Source organism: Gymnogyps californianus, chromosome 10, assembly GCF_018139145.2.
Source record: "Gymnogyps californianus isolate 813 chromosome 10, ASM1813914v2, whole genome shotgun sequence".
Classification (NCBI taxonomy): domain Eukaryota; kingdom Metazoa; phylum Chordata; class Aves; order Accipitriformes; family Cathartidae; genus Gymnogyps; species Gymnogyps californianus.
Genome location: NC_059480.1, coordinates 19,412,253 through 19,434,567, shown reverse-complemented (window position 1 = coordinate 19,434,567; position 22,315 = coordinate 19,412,253). Strand labels below are relative to the sequence as shown.

At 42.6% G+C, this 22,315-nt stretch overlaps 1 protein-coding gene across 1 annotated transcript in view; it reads right to left on the bottom strand.

Moving 5' to 3' along the window:
* MCF2L2 (MCF.2 cell line derived transforming sequence-like 2) overlaps positions 1-21,939 on the bottom strand; it is a 160,255-nt gene extending 138,316 nt beyond the window's left edge. Inside the window, exons 1-2 of the mRNA XM_050902372.1 lie at positions 21,798-21,939; positions 1,572-1,655 (exon numbers count right to left, since the gene is read on the bottom strand). Coding sequence (XP_050758329.1) covers positions 1,572-1,655; positions 21,798-21,939 — 226 coding nt within the window. The remainder of the gene's footprint in view (positions 1-1,571; positions 1,656-21,797) is intronic.
* Positions 21,940-22,315: the final 376 nt, after the last annotated feature.

Genomic DNA, 22,315 nt, shown 5'->3' with positions numbered 1-22,315 from the left:
AAGTGAGGATTGGTTTCAAACTTGACAACAGCCCCCAGATTAAGAGACTGTCAGCTCCCACCCGTCAGTCATTATTTTTGCTCTTAAGCAGCTAGCACCTTAAGGAAAAGCGGTGCCCAGACTTCCCTGACCACCTAATGCTTCTGAGACCTTTTTGTGGCATCTGTGCATTGAAATCTCTAGCAGTCAGGTGTGGAGCACTTAACAATAATACCAAGTTACTCACTATCTTGCCCAGTTTGGCATGGCAGAGCTATAGTAAGCACATGGTATGCAGGTGAATGCCTGGACAGCCAAAGGAGAATACTGCAACATTACCCCACAAAATTGTCTTAGGATAGATGCTACACTAGCATTTCCTAGTTACCCTGCACTGAGCACAATGGTGGGATGCAAAAGGTTTGAGCAATTCTATGCAGTTGCTGACACTGTTCTGCATGGAGGTTTGTGTTTATTAGGAATTCTAGGAAGACGTGACCCTGCGATGCTTTACTGCAGACAAGAAGGCAGCTGGTTCCGCCCCTGCTCAGTCAATACGCTCTGCCGAATGCAAAACAGTTAGTTATTGAGCTTATGAAACTGCCACAAGATGCTGCCTAGAAACCTCCAACATCAAGTTTTAATATTCAGAGCTCCATAAAGAATTCTGAGTAACTTAAGATATGGATTTCATTTGTCAGCTTGGAGTGTACTTAAAATGTAACCATGCAGCAAGGATTGGGCCTGCTGAGTTGATCATTTGCGAGCTCGGTCTGTGTACTCTGCACTGTGTAGCCAGTGCTCCTCTCCACCAAGCAGAGAGGACAGGCTGTCCAAGAGTACCTTAATATGACCACCTCAGTATTTTCTGCAAATTCATGATACTTCAGTGTGTGTCTATGGGGAAGAAGGAAAGCAAATTCTCAATTCCCTTATTTGCAGAACAGGCGGAAACAGAGACAAAAGGAGTTGCCAGAGGCCATACAGTCAACAGCAGAGGCCATTTTAGGACCCAGATAAGGATTTTTCTTCTACAGTATCCGAAATAAGTGTATTAAATAATTTGGCAAATATTTCAATATCAGCTATTTATTCGGGGCAGGAACTGCGTCACTTTGTGTGATTGCAAACTTCAGGCAAACAAAGGAATATGTAATAATCAAATCTTTAAAAGATTAGAACCTTACACTTTAGAAATGAATCATTTCTAAAACAAAGGCAAATGAGGAAGAAGGGGAAGGTCATGAATAGCTCCCTGACAGACCAAAATCTTTTCCCACAAACAAGATGCTTGGACATTGTGCAAAGACATGTACAGAAAGATTTGTTTAATTTCTTATCCTCTAAATCTGTTCCCCCCACCCCATTGTGGAGAGCATGGAAAATTAACTTGCCTTCAGAAAAACAAGCACAGCAAGTTGGCATTTATCAGTTCCATACACTGTGGATATCTGATTGTAACAGCATTTTTCATTAGCAATATAAAAATACTATTCCAACTGCTTTACAGAGCTGAAGGGTGGCAGTCAGCATGACAGATTTCAATATGTTTCCAAGAGAATCCCGGAGTGTGATTACCAGCAACTTCTTACCTGACAAGATAGCAAATTGCCTGTGGAGCTGCTCTATTATATCCACTGCAACCAGCGGCCGTATCTCCTGCTGCATGATTTCATCTGTGCAAGTGAAAACAGAAATCTTCAATGAGTTAATAAAACCTTAATGACAATTTTTCCATCCTTTAAGAACCCAGCAGAACAAAGATGACACTCAGAGGAAAAGAGCCTGGCTTGACTATTGGTTCAGATCTTATATGACTATCATGGAGAAGTTTATAATACTTACAGAGTCTCATCTTCAGCCTACTTACTTTATCTATCGCCTTGTGATTTCAGAGGGAGCTTTTTGTAAACCATCTCCAGTAGATTTGCCAGAGCTTGCCACAGGTTTGCTCAAGCTGACAGCCTGCTCCTTACTACTTCATGTTCCATATTAAGCCACTGCATTTGGCCTCCCACATAAAGCAGCTTTTCAGTCTTTGAAACAGTAAAGTCTATTTCAGATACAGTGCCATTTTCCACCCCGAACTCCCTGGTCTCTGCTTGAGGACTTTGTGTAACCAACCAATCCAGAACAGTTTCCTTTGCTGATGCTTTTTCCGCTACAAGCAAATACATAGTAAAAGGAGGAAATAAGGGGCTGTGAGGCTTTCTTCTCATGAAAACAAAGCCTGTGCTTTTGAAGTAAACACTGAAAAGTTAAAAAATAACTTGGCAAGCAGCTGGGGAAAAATCACCACAATTTTTGTGTGTGATCTATTCAGTGACCAGCAACTATAATCTCACATTGAGCTAATTTGATCTCTTTCTGTAACAGGTGCACCCAATTGTTCTCCCCATTCTTCACCCCAGTCTAGACCAGCAACATTTACTGGGGAATATCTACCAGCTCAACTGGCAGGATCAAGGTTTATGTTACGATAGCACCTATTGTAATTAGGCCTTTAGCCACTGTACAGCTACAGAACAGCAACCAGTCCTGGCTTTGTACAGCTCACCTCTAACTGCCCAGGCAACAGGTGGAAGGAAGGAAGCTGGGTGTGCTGGTTGTGGCTGGGCTAGAGTTAATTTTCTTCATAGTAGCTAGTATGGGGCTATGTTTTGGATGTGTGCTGAAAACAGTGTTGATAATTCAGGGATGTTTTCGTTATTGCTGAGCAGTGCTTACACAGAGTCAAGGCCTTTTCTGCTTCTCACACCACCCCACTGGCAAGTAGGCTGGGGGTGCACAAGAAGTTGGGAGGGGACACAGCTGGGACAGCTGACCCCAACTGACCAAAGGGATATTCCAGACCATAGGATGTCATGCTCAGCATATAAAGCTGGGGGAAGAAGGAGGAAGGGGGAGACATTCAGAGTGATGGCATTTGTCTTCCCAAGTAACCATTACACGTGATGGAGCCCTGCTTTCCTGGAGACGGCTGAACACCTGCCTGCCAATGAGAAGTAGTGAATGAATTCCTTGTTTTGCTTCACTTGCACACGTGGCTTTTGCTTTACCTATTAAACTGTCTTTATCTCAACCCACAAGTTTTTTCACTTTTACCTTCCGATTCTCTCCCCCGTCCCACGGGAGGGGAGTGAGCAAGTGGCTGTGTGGTGCTTAGTTGCTGGCTGGGGTTAAACCACAACACTGGGTCCAAATAGACCACAGATCAGAGTAAAGGCAGGTAGTTGCCCTATTAAAGCATCAAGATCTCCATTGATGTCAATACAATGCAGGCACTGAAATACTTTGGTGCACCTGGTTTTAAACAAAGTGTCCAGTAATAGAAAGAGAGGTCAGAGAGGTTAGAAATTAGCTTCTTTGTCCTACATCCTAGTCTGCTGCCCAAAATACCATCTCTGTCTTGCTTTCAGACATCCACTCTGATCCTTTCCAGAACTAGGGATTCTAGGTTTTAAATGACACAATGTCACTTGGAAACTTTTCTGTTCAAACACTTCGCTAATGCCTTGAGACAAAGTAACCAAAGAGCTTGTGTCATCTCCCTCTCCTAGACAGAGGGTGACACACAATATGGAAAGAAGGTGCATAGATTTTGGCTGATGCACAAAACAAGGCAGTAACTCCAAGCAATTGAAAAAAAATCTCAAGGGTGCTGATTCTGCAAATCCTCCCTTTGAACTAAAAAGGGGAAAAGTCAAACTGGAATGAGTGATGTTTTTGATGTGGGACCTTCATTTCCATACTGTTTATGCAGCCCACTGTCAGCTTCTCTGATTCTTGACATTGCAGGTGGCTAAGAGCAACCAGAAGAGCAGACTAATGAATCACAGCTAAAGAGCTTGGTTTCAGTGATGTTCATAGAACTTAATGTAATTTCAATCTACTGCTACGGTCATGTATTTACACTGTTGCACAGCGACAGCAGAGCTAAGGCTTAGCTATGGACACAGACTAGTTTATTTTCACTCTGAGCAGAGATATACTGCTCCAAGTAACCAAGCTGGGTGTCTGCAGAGCACTGCGCCACGCAGTTATAGCCCAAGAGGCCTGCATGTCAGTGTGTGAGCTATGCTCACTTATTTGAATGTGTGATTCCTAGTCACCAAATGTATTTTATACTACCTTTCTCATCACCTGAATGGAGCCCAAGAGTTGTCCAAGATCTGAATCTGACTGTGTCAGGTACAGCATGTATATATAAGAGACCAGTGAGACTCAAGATCTCCTGAGCTGGTGGGGGCTGCAGGTAGGGAAGAGAACAATTTGTTTCAAAAAGCATAGTGGAACACCTTAGATTTGTGGCTTATTCTCTCAGTCAAAACCTGAATGTGCAGTAGAGATCACAACATATCAGAAGGTAGATACAGCCTTTGTAGGAAAACCACCATATCTTCTCCTCACCCCAAGGCACCAGAACTGCAACAATGAAAACTACATCCCAACATAGCTTTGCAACAGCATCTTACACACAGACTCATGACTTAACCTCCAGAGATGACCCTGTCAAAACCGAGAGAGTTTGCCTTTGCTTGGGATGGCAAGAAACCTTACAAAGCCCTGTTGCTTCCAGCTGATTGACATCATAGCTTGTAAGAGAAGGGATCCCGGTCATTCTGCCAGGTACAAATACATTCTGACACCTGCTCAGTGTTTGCTTTTCTCTCCAGACTTCACAGAGCAGGAATTAAGAGTGGGATCTGCCTCATCTCTGCCTTGACATCAGCGCAACTTAACCTTGTGCTCTGATGCATTACACTACTTCTTAGCAACCACAGTGCAGTGGTTGTCTGGACCACCCCATCACACCCTTTTCCCTCCAGCCTTGACTGCTACAGCAGAACTGCTAAAAGCAATGCACATCTACCTGTAGAAGTGCCCTGTGCTACAGAGGGTGCCGCTCCGCTGGTGGATGATCTTCCAGCGTATTGCTGGCATTGTTCTGAAATCTGCTTGGGGAAAACAGACTCATGTCCTTTCTCTCAACACGACCCTCATGACTATATTTCACAAGGCTTCTATAACAAACAGGCCAAAGGGACCAAAGACTGCACAAGGCCAGAACAAGGCTGGTCTCTTCCACTCAAGCAGCATATGCTCTTCTCCGTGCTATATTTGTTCTGCAGGTGCTGAAAGAGAGTCATTCTCCAGGACTGGAACAGCCATTAGGACCTTTTCATCAGCAGGACACTCACTTGCAATTGATTTTAAAGTAGGACAAAAGCCTGCAAATTTCTAGACAGAGCAACAGAAAGGCTAGAACAGTAACATTGTTCTGAGTCTCCCTGTCTGTAGACACCCTAGACCTGAGATGACTCAGTGTCATGGTCTGTGGGAATCCATTGAAATGGATAGTAAAGCTAAACTCAGTACATCATATTCAGCAAGTTATGTTCAGTTTCTCAAAGGAAAGCTCACTGAACAGCTAGGGACAGAGAACTGATTTGCATTCTATGCCTTTACAAATATAACTAGCAATCCTATTTGCTGGGCTTGGCTTTCGATACAGCACATGGTCACTTAGAGACTGAAGGACTGAACAGCCTCCTGATCTCCCAGCAGGTATCCAACCGACCCCAGCTGACATTATTCAAGGCAGCTGAGTACCACGCTGCAGCAGTAATCTCACCTTAATGAACTCCCACAGCTTTTTCTTGTCTTTATATCAAACATCCATAAATCCTTAATCCTTAGACATCAGGATTCCCAGAGTCTCTTTTATCCCCTTCTGACAACATTTTTGTGCATAGGAAGGACATGTGAACTGGCACAGTGTCACCTGTCTTGCGCATCTGTCACAGACAAAGCAGGGAAATCAGAGGACCCACAAAATATTTTATAGCCTGCCACTCTGAGTTGCTGTGTTTATTCTTCCCCGAGCCCACCTAAAGTGAGTTTTATGCTGATTCATTATCTATATGGTGGCAGCACGGAGATCTCAGCCAACAGCCACATGGTACTCCAGGTTTTGAGGAAACTGAAAGAGGCAGGTATACGTTCCCAAAGCAAAGAAAATCACAGTAACCCATTAAGTTTTTCCTTTTTTACTCTGCAGTTTCCCCCATGCATGTCCAGAATGGGATCTGTGGGGAAAACTGCAGAGTAAAAAAGGAAAAGCAAAACAAAATAATTTTGAACATACAAGGTTATTTATTAGAAAGCAGAGAACACCATAAGCCTGATTTCTCTGCTAGCTGCTTAAGAACAGCATGTTGATAGCCCTGTTTAGAGTCAGATAAATACTACACCCAAGGAATCAGCAACAAAAAGGTTCTGTAATCTATGAATACAATTCTCAACAGGTACTGACAAGTGTCTCCAGATCGTTGGTCAAAGACTTCTAGCATCCTTCAGACAGTCTACTTGAAGTGTTTCTGAATCACCATAGTGGTAACAGATATGCCCTTTTCAAACCACAGGTTGGCAGCAAGATGGAGGCAGAAGAGAGAAAAATGGGTGTTTAGAGGTGACTATAGCTGAATCAAAAAATAGCAAAAAAAACCCCAACCCAGAAGCAGGAAAAAAATCAAAATAATAATTAAAACAGAGCTTGGACTCTCAGAACCAAGAAACCTTGGAGCATCCATTGAAGAAAATACTGTTCATTTCAGCATCCAGAAGATACAAAGATATTGTGACAACTGTGCAGTCCCATAGGTAGACAGGTGCACTCAAGTTTGGGTGACCAGGACTGAGCTTATGGACACAATGAGTTGCAAAAATGGAGCAAAGGTTTCTACAATGGATGAGACAATCACAAGGAGGCTCAACAGAAATGGAAAATGAACTAGAAAATGTGCCACCATCTCTAGCCTCTCAGAGACTTGCTCATCCCTCCAGGGTAACAAACCTGCCAGTACAATAGCTTGCTTTTGATGTTTGCGAGTATGAAGGCATCATTAATATCAACCAGTCTTGAGCAAAACAGAAATTCCACCCGCCTTCATATAGCTGCTTTATTAGCTTGCTCTAAAAAAACCTTGGTTTCTGGTTTCTAAATATCCTTTTTCTACCAAAAGAATTTTGTAGTGTAAGGGTAAGATGAAGTAATAGAAACAAGAACTGCAGAGTGCCAGTTAGTTCTCATTAAATCCCCTGCCTGGGCAAGACACGTCACATGGGATTTGCTGTAAAACCCACACTCAGTAGGAGACATTCAGATGATGAGAAAGGTGGTATAAAATACATTTGGTGACTAGGAATCACACATTCAAATAAGTGAGCATAGCTCACACACTGACATGCTGGGAAAAGAAATTGTAGCAGAAGAAACTAGCAGGAGACAGAAAATCTGAGGAAACAAGGGAAGGTGCCTCGTGAGCCCAAATGGCAAATCAGACCACATGGCTACGAAATGTCAGTAGCTGTAGCCAGCAGCACACAAGGTCACATTTGCCCTCCTGCATCTTCCTCTAGGACACTGCTTAAAGGTAGTTACTCTCCAATATTGATGAATTTGTAACACCATCACAGCACAGAGCTTGCAATAGAAGTCCCAGACCTTGGAAACATATGATTACCTGGCACTGCTGAAGGAAGTTTTTAATCTTTGACTAAAAGAAAAGCTTGAAAAAATTTTTAAAAGCAAACCAAAAGACACAGGTCTGGGTTTGTTTTAAAGCCATGACATTTTGCCTAGCATTAGTGAGCATTAATCCATTCATATCTTCCACTAACATTATCCCAGGAGGCTCTGCAGCCTTCCCGGTCTGTGTACTGCAAGCCACAAGCCTGCAGGAAGTGGTGTTCAGCCTCTTGGGCAGAAGCAACATACCATTTTCCTGTGGGACAGATACCACAGCTGAGAAAACCCTGCTTTAGGCTGACATGAGCTGATATTGAGCTAACAGCTGCAGGTTCACAGACCACTTCAGAAAAACTTACTGATGATAGGCATGTTTTAATTCACTACATGGGGACCCAAAAGTCAATGGGAAGGTTTTAGGAAGCCGACAAGCTGCAGGAGCTTGACAACTGTCTTGCTTCATTGCACCTTGCTAATATCTGCAGAAGAGACTGGACAACCCCTGGTCACTTCAGAGCAGTCCTGTCCTCTGATAAAAAGTCTGTATAGCCATACAACTAAAGATCATATCAAAACATACACCAGCCAAGTGGCTGGAACATGGTTATCTTGGCAACCTTGACTCAGGCATTTCCTAGTTTCTGTGGGATTATTCTTGTGGTCTTAACTTTTTTTTTTTTAATTGAAGAGGCAGTTACACATAGCTTCTCAAATTTAAAAAAGTTTAAGTGATCAAACAGTATTATGTGAAACAATGCCAATCCCCTACGTAGGTCACCAAAGTTGAATCTTTACACATATCATGCAGTTCTCCATTACTTGAGCTAATTGAATTTGCCAGGGCAATTAAAATGTGAATAAGGATGTGATACTAGAGGAAAAAAAATGAAACAAGTCAGTTCATCTACTCTTGGTTCTCCTCTTAAACTGCTATAAATTAAATTCCTAGCAGAGACCAGTTTCACTGCAGAAGAATTAGGCCTTACAGTTTTGCTTCCCAAGGTTTTCTACCAAGGAGGAGAAAAAGAAAAGCAATTATTATAGCCATCTGTCTGACACAGCTTCTCCTCCCTCCCATATCTCTAGGGAGGCTAGCTGCAACTGTGCTATCTAATTTTTAAGGGGAAAACCATTCAGTTATGCTTCATAATTCAAAATTCAAAAACAAAACATGCTTGGGCTTCCCCCCCCACACACTTGCCTATTTTATTTCTCACCACAGCTGTATGTATTCCTGCAGCAGGTCTGGAGCACAGCCCACAGACTGCCGCCTTCAGCGCTACGCCAACAGCAGCTGATTAGAAGCAACAACGAATATAATCTTGTTCCTTCTTCTCTTCTCTGAGCAGAGAGAAACTAGTTTACATGCTAATGACAACTAATGGTTTCCAACAGTGTTGGAAAGATGACCTGCTGGAGTGAAAGATTGGACTGCGCCGAGCAGATTGACACAGCAGTGCCTGTTGCTCCATGAAAGACAACCAAAGGCAACCAGCCATAACAGGACACTGGGGTTTCTTTGTGTTTTAGTGTCTGAATTGTACAACTGCCTGGCCTTCTGTTGACTAGAGGAGGGGGTTGCTTCAATCCCCCATCTGAAGTCACTAATCTTGGAATAATGGGTTACAAATTTCCAGAGCAAAGTTCATCTCTTCTTAATGACAGCCTAATACGTAATTCACAGGGAAGGAAGACAGCTGGGAGTGAAATAAAATCTTTGCTAAAATCGTAGATTACATCGGCCTACTTCTACTCTGTGCAAGCTCAGTCAAAAATGACCCTCACAGCATTCAAATCAAAATTGTGGATTTGGTGAAAAATCAGATTGCTGATGTGATGGAAAAGAGTCAGATAGGGTTAAGCATAAGGACAGAGATCTCATTTTAAGAAAATGAAAGGACACCTAATGTTATGTGTTCTTATTCCTCTTAAAAAGTACCAAAAGGCAACACAAATCCAGAGTTTGAAAGTTGCAAAGTACCTACAGTTCAAATATTCTTCCAAGTCCTGTGTCTGCTTGCCATGAACAACAGTAGTTAGCTAAGAGTCTAGCAGAGCTAGGTTAGATTTCAAGAATTAAACACACTAAGGAGACAAATTTGCACGTCTTCACTGATAAGGTTTAAGCAGGCTAAAGGATTTGAAAATATTCTGTCCCACCAGAATTCCCAATGCAAACGCTTAAGCAAAACATTTCCCTTCCTGAAGGCCAAAAAGAACTTCAAAGTCATTACATCAGAAAAAGAAGCTCTTGGTTTGGGTTTCTTTTTTTTAATTCTATTTATTTCTCTTTGTCACCATTTGTGCCCTTTATTTACTTTTTGAAAAGGTTTGTTTATTCTTTCAGCCCAGACAGAGGGACAGCAAGATCAGTTACTGATACAAGCTGGCTGTGCTACAGATTGTTTGCTTTAAAGAAGAACTAAAAATCCAGCTATAAACAGAAAGGAAATCCCATCCTTTCTCTTATTCTTCTGCACATTCCCACCACCTCTTTTTTTGCTAACCCATGTTGAGTCAAATGAAAACTAAGCCAGGAAAAAAGTTATTGTAAATAAAGTGAAGAATCTTTTTCTCAGTGGATTGCTTCTTACCCAGGTTAGTTCTCTGCAAAGGAGCTTGAAGGGTACAAGTGCTAGTAAGGCGTGGGGTGGGAAATGGCAAGGCCAGGACTACCTCTACCAGCAGAGAATCAGCTTAGAGCAAAAGCCAAAATGCAGCATAGGTAGCTAACTGGTGTAATCTTTTCTCTCAGATCATTTGCTAACCAAGCAGAACTGTAAAACCTACAAAGTGTATTTGTTTAAATGCACTTTCTGTTCTCATTAAAACCAAGTTTCATAGCAAAGTTTGATAACTAACTTCCAAAGACAGAAGATTCTTCTCAAGTATTTAAGTAACTCTGGTTCATGTTTGGAGGTATCCCTTAAAGTTGGTGTTTTGGGTTTGTTTTTTTTTTTTAAACTGTAACAGCAAACCCAACTTTGTGTACACTAATGTAGAAACCTGGACAAGCAAGGTTAGGAGCAAGACTCCAGCTGTCTTGAGTGATGCACTGCCGATAGGCTCTGATCCCTTGAGAAGGGGACAGATCTAGGCCATGGCGTGGATGGAATTGCCTTGCAAGCTTTCCCAAACAACATCCATGAAAGAGGGAAAGGTTAGAAATGCACACCTTTCTCTGAAGAGCTCAAAAACCTGTGACCCTCAGTGTCTACCTGGGCAGAAGCTGAACTGGTGCTTGATGTCATCTTCTGTTGCACAGTAGATCTGCTCTGAAGTTTTCTCCTTTCGTTATGCTAAGTCACAATAAGTATTTCCAAAGCATTCTGCACAGCCTAATGAAGGCTGTACAGCTTTACCTGAGCTTTGCTCTGCAGACACATTAAACATTTCTTCTGATTTTAAGTCTTTCGGCAAAGATTACTCAAATTACTTTGGATCACTGCATTTTTCAGTTCATCTCGTTGACTAAATTTGATGTTCACTTTTAACATAAAATTACAGGAGTGGAGAGGTCACAGATTGAAAAGACTTGTTTAGTGGTTGTGTTTTCCCATGCTCCAGGAGTGATTATGGACTTAGTTAAACAAGTTGTTTTTACAGGCAGGCATAGTACACATTAGGAGTCTACTGTGGCTGACTTGGAAGGGGGTGAAAGGAAAGCTGTTTATATCAAAGAACAGAAATCATGTCCTTCCAACTGGAAATCCCCTCACTTTCATTTTCTTGAGTAGGTATCTTGGGCCACTGTGGTAACTGGAAAATCTTAACACCCTAAAGATGAAAACCCATTAACATACACCTGTGCTTGAAGTTTACTGAATCAAAGAGTTAAGAGAGGCTCAAAGCAGTCATTAGTGGCAACCTCCAAAGGAGATATTTGAATGCTGTCCAAGTAAAAAGGTAAGGACTGCAGACAGGCAGGCATCAAGGCAGCAGGGCCACTGGGGAGAATTATAATTCCCACTTATTTGCAGGTCAACATTGCCACTACATAAAGGGGAAATTTCTAGCTTACCCTCAAGATCACATCAGCCATTAGTAAACTGCAAGGACTTTCAAAGGACTTGCTTGCAGTGACTTTCAAGTCACGAGGAGTCCAGCATGCTCCTTCTTTACATTGGAAATGCAAGTGAACCACAGTAATTTTGGATCCAAACCTGAACTTCCCCCAGGCTTTAGATCCAGGCTTTTAGGTGGTTGCTAATTCAGCAGACCCCTCAGGCATGTGCGTAAGGCAAAGGTAAGTCCATGTGCTGCTGCACTGAAACTAGAGGAAATGTACATATGCTTGGAGTCCTGTTTTGTTAAACATGTAAATATGTATTAATCTAAAATGATAGCGGATGGCCAGGAAGTTCAGATACAGAATTAAAATCTGAGTCCAGGGAGCCCCAAGACTCAGAAGTAGTGAAGTTGACAGTTCTCAATCAGGCCTATCTATAGTTTAAAAATCAATTATTCACTTCTGTATCAAATTGGTGAGCAGGCTGTTACCAACCCAGGCAGGATGGGTCCCTGCTACTATTATATGCAGTGCTGCTACTGCTAACGTGCACCCTCTAGGGTTTATTTCAGCTTTCTAAGCCAATTTCAAAAGATTTTGGTATAGACTTCCTTGGGTGAAGAAACAGATTTTGCCACTTTTTCCATTTAACCACTTCGTGAAAAACAGTCTTTTGATGTTCTTGTTTGGCTAGGATTTTTTTGTTTGTTTTTAAAGAAAATGTCTTAAAATTGATTGGTGAATCAAAAAATCAAAATCTTTTTCCTACATAAGTAAACTGGAAAGAAAGTGAAAATAAGCCAGTATTTTGATTTACTGTTGGTACATTCTACAAAAATACATTGGTGTGTACAAATTTGTATCTTGTCACACTTCACGGATTTCGACAACTTTGTCAGAATGCACCATACATTTATGCACACATCTAGGAATCCTTGATTAATAATCCCCATAAAAGCTAAATTGTACTAACTAATATAAAATTCTTAAAGCATATACTCTCACTGTTCACTTTAGGTGACTTCATATCCCATCCTGTTATGAAGACACTTTTTACAATATTTCTGTAAAATCGTAAGAGATAGATAAGAAATGGTTAACAAATCTTCACTATACCTTATGAACTATCCATAATCAGCAAAGAGCTAAAGAAACACACCATTCCACATCATTTGCTCAGCAAAGTATTATTTTTTTTTGAGAGAGAGACATTGCTTGATGTCACAGAGCACATGCTGGGATATTATAGGGAGGAAGTTATATCCTGCTCTCCACAAAACAGAAACTTCCCTAATAAAAGGCATTAAAGGCCAAGGTCTAATCTCAGCATCAGCTTCAATAAATTAATCCAGATTTACAGCAGCATGGCACAGCCCCTTGCCTAGTCCCTCAGCAGTAAAAACCTCTTGATGGTTTCTAATTTTTGCCAGAGAAAAGTTAATTCATCTTCTTCCCAAAACCTGTGCTTCACAACAATGCTGGATTGCTAGAACAAAAATTCCTGCTCAGAGAACAGAACACAACAAAAGAAGGTTTCACATTTCCACACTGTCATGTTAAAATCCATCACAAATAACAAAAACCGCATGTGGCAAACTGCAAAGCTAAAATACATTCACTACAATACTTGGACACTAAGCTAATCAAGAGATACGGCAGACTGTATGGCAGACTTCTTTTCTTCTTCCCCAGAGCTTGCCAGCAGACAGTTTCACAGCTGAAACAGTATCTTAGAAAAATTCCAGCCACTGGCTTTGCTCTGAACTATTGCATCCAGCAAAATCATTTCAGAGCCTATTCACATAATTTTTGAGGGACCACTCAGCTCAGGAGCTGAAGGACCGTTTTCTTGCTTACTCCTGAACAGAGGCCAGTTAGCTCAAAAATATTTCCCTCATTACTGCCATTGGAGACAGACAGTGAGCCATAGCAGCCATCACTGCTGCCAGCAGCACTCTGAATATATATGTCAGTAACAGGACAAATACTGCTCACAGCCGACCTCTCTGCCTGAGGAGACCCAGCCACCCCTCCAGCAGCCTTCTCCAAGCTGTCACCACCATCTCAGTTCAGATGCCCATTAGAAAAAGCAACAGAAACACACTGCAAAGAGTGATGCCTCCCCTTTAGACCCACACACACTCACAGGCAGGTACCCTCCCTTGTGTCGCAGGCTGGCTTCTCTGCAGTCCCGCTGTGGTAATGAGTTCACACAAGGCAGAGGGGAGGGATGGGGAGAGGCAGCCTTCTGTGGCAGCAGTCCTGGATCTAACCAACGGTGCACCAAAGAGCTGACGCTCTCCTGGAGGAGACTGCACAAATTGCTTAGTAACTGCTTCAACACAAACCACAGCAGAGACCTCTGACACATACCATACCCAGGCTTTAACCCTCCCCAAGGTACAGCTGGCTTCTTCCCTCCCAGGCAGCTCTCCACTCAGACCCTTGGACACTTTGGAGGCATTCACAGCTTAGCACAAACAAATAAAGGTACATCCCGACAAGAGACAAAACAGATTCACTTGCTCAGACTAAGGCATGGAAAGTGCTCTCATTAAAATAACTTTAAATAGTAGAGTATTCAGGGCCAAGGGAAACCAACAGCCTGCTGTGAATAGCTGTCTTGGAGTACTATCCCGAAGGCACACCCACACACCAAAGCATAGTACTGTTATTTAAAGACAAAGGAGAAGACTGCACGAGACCTATGAATTTGGTTGGAAACATGACGACAGCTCCTGAACAGGGGAGCAATCAGTTCTACATATCTAGTTCAACAAATACTTCAGGACACAAGTTTGCACAGTACGTGAAGAGAGTACACATGTGCTTTCATGTTGGTGTGCCAATGGTAACATGCCATCTATAGCTGTCTGAAGCAATACTGGGTCATCAGTTTAGCATTAGGTTTACTGATAAAATTGTCCCTTTACTACTACAAACCCCAGCAGCTCAGTAACTTTAGATACAAGTGTCCTGGTTTCCCTCTTTACCTAGGGTACAGCAGAGCAGCTGTTCCCTAGGATGCATGATGTAGTAGTAACACCTTGTTTCTTCTGTATGTCCTGCCATCAGTCAGGCTCAAAAAAGACAAGTGTCATTCATTTTATAGATAGGGAAATTGAGGCACGGAGAGAGGAATCCAGGTCACCAGCCAACCTCCGTTTCCCCCACCTGTAAAATGAGGAGCAGACCAAAGTTGTCTATACAGACAAGCTACTGGAGTGGATCTGTCCTAAGGATAACACACCCAGTGTTTCCATCTTTCCCCCATCAGCCAACCAACACAAATTATCACAACATTTATAGCATAGGATGAGAAAACTAACACGATTTTATATGTAGTTACAGATAAATGCCAAATCAAAGTAGAGCATCACCATGCTAGGTACAAGATATGTATGAGAGCTTAAGACACCTGTAGTGTTACAGACAGACACTACTAGGTGGATAAAGGTACACTAGGAGAGCGGCAAGATGCATAGTATGTTTTCACATTGCACTCTCTTTCCCCAGCCTCTCCTAAACTGCATGCTAAACAAATTGATTTACCAGCTGTAGTGAGTGTGTAAAGTTACTCTCTGCTGCCTATACTGATATAAATGTCCACATATAACCAATTTACAATCAAAATCTGTCTCCCATCCCAGACACGTTTTGCTCTCAGGAGGGGAGGCTGTGGGTGGGAGATGCAGCTCCAGCTCTGCTTGCGCACAGCGAACGGACAACAGCCCAGTTACTCAGCGAGGCCCAGCTCCTCTCCGGTGGGAGCCCCACAACAGGGAGCAGAGTGAGTGCGCAGCAGAGTTCCCCAGCCAAGGTCTGGTGTAGTGCACTGCCCTCTCCCGGGAGCGTTCATAACCTTCCTGCAGAGGCTCGTCCTCTCTAGGAGCAGAGGTGGGAGAAGCTCCAAAGCGTTACGGACAAGTGTCACATCGATGTAAGTGGCTGATAAATGTGCCAGACGATTACACTCTAAAAATCATTTTAACCCTGTGTGTAGAGATGCTGCAGAAGTAGCAGATCCAGCTGTGGAGTTAGAAGACTAAATGCTACTGCAAGTGAACGTAAATGCCTAACCTTATGCTGGATTCCTGAGATAAGGAGAGGAATGAACTCACCATAGAAAAGGCACCAAAAAATTCTTTTCAGTCCACTGTATGCTCAAAGGAAAGCTCATCAGGCAGCACTTTTAGTTTCATAAACTAGATTTACAAATGTCAGCCATTTTTTCATATGCATAATTAGTAATTTCAGTGTGCATCTGTAAAAAGTCTTTGCCAAGCTCAAAAGGCTTAGTTGTGCCTCCCTCAGTAGAACAATATTTTGTACTATCCAAATATTGTCCCACCAGCATATAGCATATGGAATAGAGTAATACTGATGTTTCAGTTTTTGTTGCTGGTAAGCATCTGCAGTACATATGGAAGTTTACTTTTCAAAAAAAAAAAAAAAATCGTGGGCCTGATCCTCAGTTGCTATAATACACCCCAGTTTCATTGAAACAACTTGCACCATCTGAGCATCTGACCCCACATCTTCATGTGTTCACACCGGTGGGTATGGGTCTCCAAAAGCATGACAAGGAATGGCTCATACCCGAGTGCCTCTAACTCAGAGATCATCTTCCCAGATTCTTTCACTGCAGGACCAGGGGGGACCACTAGGTTCATTGTGTTTGACTTGTTGAACACACAGGAAGTTCACAGAAATTGGATTAAACCAGTATTTTAGAAAGCTCTTTAATCTTATGATTAAAGACTCCAGGCAACTGCAAATCCACTGCTTCCCCTAGAGCTGGCCTAACAGAAAGAAATTGGCTTGTGTTTCAAAGCTCTCACTTTAATTTCCAGCCCATTGATTCTTATTGTGGTTTTGACTTAAAAATTTGATAGTTGCCCCAAATTTCGTCCTTTCCCTGGCAGATGTCCCTTCTTGAGTCTAGTGGTAAAGTCAAGGGAAAATGGAACAGAGTATCCCATTCCTTTACGTCTTCCCATCTCACCTCAGCTTTTCCCAATGCTAGCAGAGGATGACCTTACTAATTAACAGTATCCCAATTTCATAATCAGATCTTCAGTCATGTAGACCCTTGCTCCTTAGAGGCCCCCACAGCTTCACACTGTATCAAGGTGGTGACTCAAGAGTTTAGACAAGTAGCCTGAACTCAGCAATCCCCAATTTAATGACTCACAGGAACAGGTTCTGAATACGAATAAAGTGCTGTCTCTGTGCAGAACAAAGTTGCTGAGACATCCTGACTTAGAAAAAGGTGAAAAAAGAAATGTTTGGTCAATAATTCTTGTCTGTTGTAAAAGCCTGGAGGATTTTTTTTTTTTTTTTTTTTTTTTGCCCTTGAGAAACGGAGTGAACAAATAGGATCAGAAATTTGTGGAACAAGACACCTGGCGTAGTCCAAATATTCATATATAGGAAGCTTGGCTGCTACAACCAAGCTTTATTTATCATTCTTTCATACGTGAGCATCAGTAATTCTACTAGATAACATCCAGGTGGTGAAGGAGGAGAGTCCATGTCTTCGAAACCTCACTGGGCAAGCTAATCCACAGCAAGATTCAGATAATAAAGAAGCAGCACAATTTGTACACAAGATCAACATATTAGCACAGCAGAATTGGATCTTTAAGTGGGGCTTGAAGCAGCAGAACTGGCTGAAATGGGAGAATAAGTTCCTTGGGCATAGCCAGGGTGAGAGCTCTGCACAGATGCTCGCCAACCTCCCAGTACATTCAGCACCATTTTCCCCTGAAATCTTCTCCCCATACAGTTTGCACTACAATTTAGGCGATACAAAAAAACCAAACTGAGCTATTATCTTGTGGTAATAAGTCCCACAAGTTAACAAAACATTACCAATTACAGCAATCTGTCTATCCGTGTTTAATGCTTTTCCATTTCACCGAGTTGTTTCTTGTTCTGGTATCATGGAAGGAAGGGAAAAACATAAATACCCAGAAGGCCTCTGCTATAACTTGCCCTCTGAGGATTTGTTCTCTTGATCTTCTCAGTACTACTTATCTCTCAAAACTCTTTTTAAATGGAAATCAAGCTATGCCTTCCCTATTTTCATCATCGTTCTCTGGACTTTTCTGATTAGGTAAACAGGGTTCAGTATTGCTCAATAGCAGCAGAGTAGGCTGCATATCAATGGGAACAGGCAAAAAGAGACACAAGCATCTAAGGTAAGGATCTTTTCTTAGAAAAACCTCTATAGAAAACAGAATATTTTATTTTAGCTATTTTCTTTGCAGTGAGAGCCAGCTGAAATAAATTATCCCAGGTTCCCTAGGTAGCATTTTACATTAAAGAGGAGAATAGATACTGAATGCAAATAAAACAAGAAAAATTCTGAGCAATGCATGAGGAGGCACTGTGACTGACTCTCAAGGGGTTTAGAAATACCTTCCACCTACACTGCAGATTTCAGTCTTCACATGAAACAGTCACTTTCCCTAGCAACCAGCACCTTTGTGGAAAGGTCAGCCATGTGGGAAAGGAAAGCATTTCTCATATATTTCACTATTGAAAGTGGAGAAGCTCCAAAAAGTCCAAGAAATTTCAGCCTGAACTCATTCAGATGGGATTTCCTTCTGGAGATAGCACCATAAAAGCAGTTTTCTATCTTTAAATCCTTAACTACTCTAAAACCATTTCCAATACTTCAGTCCCTTTTCCTCCCTGAACAGATAGATCTGAAGAACTGCTTTTCATTTCCAGCAGTAAGAGAGACAGAGCAGTAGGACCGAGAACAAGCGCCCATGATTGCTGGACAGACAGAACTGCAGCATTCCTCTGTCCTACAGAGGGACAAAATCAGAAATACTCTGTTAGCACAAGTGACATGTCCCCATCCTACTGGCAAGGAGGGTCTTGCCTGGTTTTGCAGCAACAGCAAAATCCCGAATAGCCTCGGTAATGAACTGCATACTCCTTAGTGCCTGCAGATTCATTACCCTGTTTTATGCAGCCACCAGCCTTGAGCACAGATGAAAAACACACATTTATTCACTTAAAAATATATAATCTGCATGCAGCCTCAAGCTCCACAGCATGCAGAAATGTAGCCTAACCAGCCAATGCTCATCCATCCATGTTAAGCCCCAGTAGATGTGTGGTCCCATTGGAGGACTCGAGCATCACAACAAAGCAGGCTAATTAAAAGCATCTGGGGACAGAGTGGGCCATTTTGGTAGGAGGTGTCCTCAAGCATAAAAAATGTTAACCAGCAGCTGGGTGACATGAATAGTCATGTCAGTGCTGAAAAGGCACATGAGCCACTGTCCAAGAATTATGTATTTCATGACAAGAGGCTCTGCTTTGCTTTCAGCTTGAGTATCTCTTTTGTGAAGAACTGAGAGCACTGCAAGGAGGATCAGCTCTGGACTGGAGTCCCTGCCACATTTCTTGCCTGGCTTTCTGGGGGCTCCTTCCCCTTGGTTGTCAGTTATAGCACCTTGGAGCTGCAGCTCCCAGAGCGTCTCAAGGTCACATACTGGTACTCAGAATAGCACCATTTGTACATCAGATCCCAGAGGGGACCTCGGCACCTGTAGGCCAGCTCATACAGCAAGGTCCTTCCTCTGCCTGTTGCAGGGAGCCAGGGCTGTGGAGCTCTGAGCAGTCATCACGTGGCCATTGGGAAACTGCCATTCAACTGGCCCCTCACAGCAGCACTTTCTTTTTGTACGCATTCACTATTTTCATCTCTTTACATGAACAGGAGACTACAACCACACTTTTAACCACTCACCACAACAAATCACATTGATTCAAAGGAAGCCTTGAACTTGCATGATCTAGGAACTGGATTAGCTTGGCACAGCGCTGCTTGCTATGGGGTACTGCTGATGAAAGGTAGGTTACCTGCAGGCCTGACTGCAACCACGTGGCCTCTATTTCTGCCGTAGTTACCTGTATGCCTTCCATCTCTTCTCCTTATGATATTTAGTACAAGAGATAAAATTGCCACACAATATTCACAGGGCTCCACAGACGTGGTCTGTGTGTGAAAAATGCTTCATACTGAAGTACTGAGTAAGCACTAGCCAATTAGTCCTCAACAACACTCCAGCTGGATCTTTACATTGCAGAAAGGGTACCCCTAAGTGAGAGTCAAGTCAGAACCTGCCACAGAGATCCATGATCCTGCATTGCCACTATGTTCAGACAGAGCCAGCCTGAGAAAAAGGCACACATCCACCCCTAGAGCTTGTCAACAAGTCTTTGCTAGTAGCAAAGGACTAGCAAGATGGGGCAGGCAGAGCCCATGTTCTCTGGGACAGATCATCTTTCTTCCCCTGTGTTTATGCAGCGCCTATTGCAAAGGGAAACTGGTCTAATCTTCAAACGATAGTCATAGCTACATCATCAGGATCCACTATTTATGGAGGCAGGTAATTCCCACTGCTTCTACTTTACAGATAAAAACTAAGGCCAAAACAAGACAGGAGAGGAGTACAGGGTCAGAGCAGGAGAAAAGAACCTGGGCAGTGTTGCTATGAATTCCTGTGCCACCTTGCCAGCTCCTTAGCCCCCTTCTAACATCGTCACCACATGCAGAGTTGTCACTGGTGTATTCTCACAGCTCATGCAGCTCCAATGCAGCTGAAGGCACCTTGTCCCTAGCAATAACCTAACTTCTGCCCCTCCTGTTGCCTCATAGGCAGAATTTAAAACAAAAGCAGCAAAGATGCTTTCTGCCTCACAAAATGGCAACAGGCTCAGACTGAGTTGACACACTATCCGTTCTCTAGCAGAAAATTATTTTCCAAGGGATTTCTGCCCATACTACTATGCCAGGTCATCTCTGAACATGAGATGCAGGGACGGTGTTTCCCTGGGAACAGTAACCATGGCAAAGCTCTTACCAGTGTCTTCCCCTCTCTACCTACAGGAAGAAAAAGAACAGCAGATGTCTGAGCTCTGCCTCCAGCAGGCCCATGGGCCCCCAGAGCCGTAAGCAACCTGGAAGCACCTGATCAAAGATTCAGGAAGGAACTTCAATTAATTCTGTTCTGTCTTTTACTCAGATACCAGACATTTCTGCCATGCTACGCTGAACTCAGAATGCCTCATTACAAAGAGTGCAACTGGAAACATCAGTGTTACCGAAAGGTCAGCCAAATACAACAACGCATTGGTAGGCACTAAGCCCAAAAATCAGCACGGATAGATGGCCAACAGAAGCAGAGGTACAATGGACTGGCTTTGCAGTTTTCAAACCCTGGCATTGTGCATTAGAGCCCTATTAAAGAAAGCATCTGCAAACCCCAGTTTGTAAGCAGTAGCTGCCAGCAGATGACCTGCTTCTGGTCCACCTCTTTCTCTGCAGAATATTCTCGATTTACCAGATCGAATGCAACTCTCTTTGCAGAAGAGCTAATTAAATCATAATAAACAATTCAACTTGAAAGTACAGTCATATTGCATGCTTTTGGGGATCTTTTTGTCACGTACTAATGAACATGTTATAAATTTCTGGATTTGAGGTTTGCTAAGTATTTATTCAAGTTAACAGAGCAAATGGAACCGAAGGGCTCCTTGGTTAATCTTTCTCTTGAATGATACATAGAGAAAAAGTGTTCTATGATTCAGCAATCTTGATATGTCACCGAACAGTCAACAGCCTAGATTTCAACTACCATCACTCCACTTCAGAGTTAACATGCGATTAGCACGAATTGCCAGGATACCAGCACCTTATACTAGCAACCCACTCAGAGTGGAATACTGCCCTGTAGCCAAACTGACTCACACAGAGCACAAAAAGCTTGATAGTCCAAGTTTCTGTTATGAGTACAGTGAAACCAGAATCTTTACACTGAGAAAGGTATTGACCTTCTACACAGTAATTTAGGAGCACAGGGTGACAGGGTCAACTGGATCGTGATACCCAGTGCCCCATCTCCTTACACTCATTTCAAAAAGGTATTTTACATGCACAGCAAATACCTGCTCCAGACATATACAGAAACCTCAGTGTCTAACACCCGAGTGAAACAAACACTTATTTAGAATGAGTCTAGCATTCATTTTAACCTCCTCTAGGTCAAATCACTGCAAATATTCCAGAAATATACAGCCAAGTCAAATGATGCACTCATACCTGAGTTAATATCCAAATCCAGCCAGTTGTCTTTATTTGCCACTGAATCCTCAGAGAAAGCATTAGAAAAATAATTTTTTTGCAAATCTCCTAGGAATGCAATGCAGCTACCACTAAGATGATGCTATTTCTTTTAAAGATGTTGCACATACCTTTCTTTGCCATTCGCTCCAGTCTAATGCATCCTCCTATAAAATCATGATAAGATTTCATTTCTCCTTCTGTTATCCGGACAGCAGTGAAAGGTGGATTCCTGGGCACCTGTTGTCCACATTTCCGACACCGAGAAGCCATTGCCACAGCTCAGGAGACTCTTGTCAGGAATCTGCTCGCTCAGTTTGCTGGAATCCAGCCTGATTCTTCAGCCGTCAGTCCAGGCTGGTGACTTTATCCCACTTAGTTCATTCAAGGTCACCCTCATCAGCAGGATGTTCGCCATTGCAATTGGTTAAGACTTTTATAAGCTTACTGGCTGTGTTTGTTTCTCCCTCCTTGCTTTCAATATCAGTTTACTTTACTCTCTCATTCAGAATGAAAGCTGTGAACCTCAGCACAGCCCATGCCCTGAATGGCTTCCTTATCATTAATTTAAAGCTATCTTATAAGCAACAATGAAGAGAGAAGATCCCAGAAGCACGTTGCAAGATCACAGAATGTCTCTTAAAGAGCA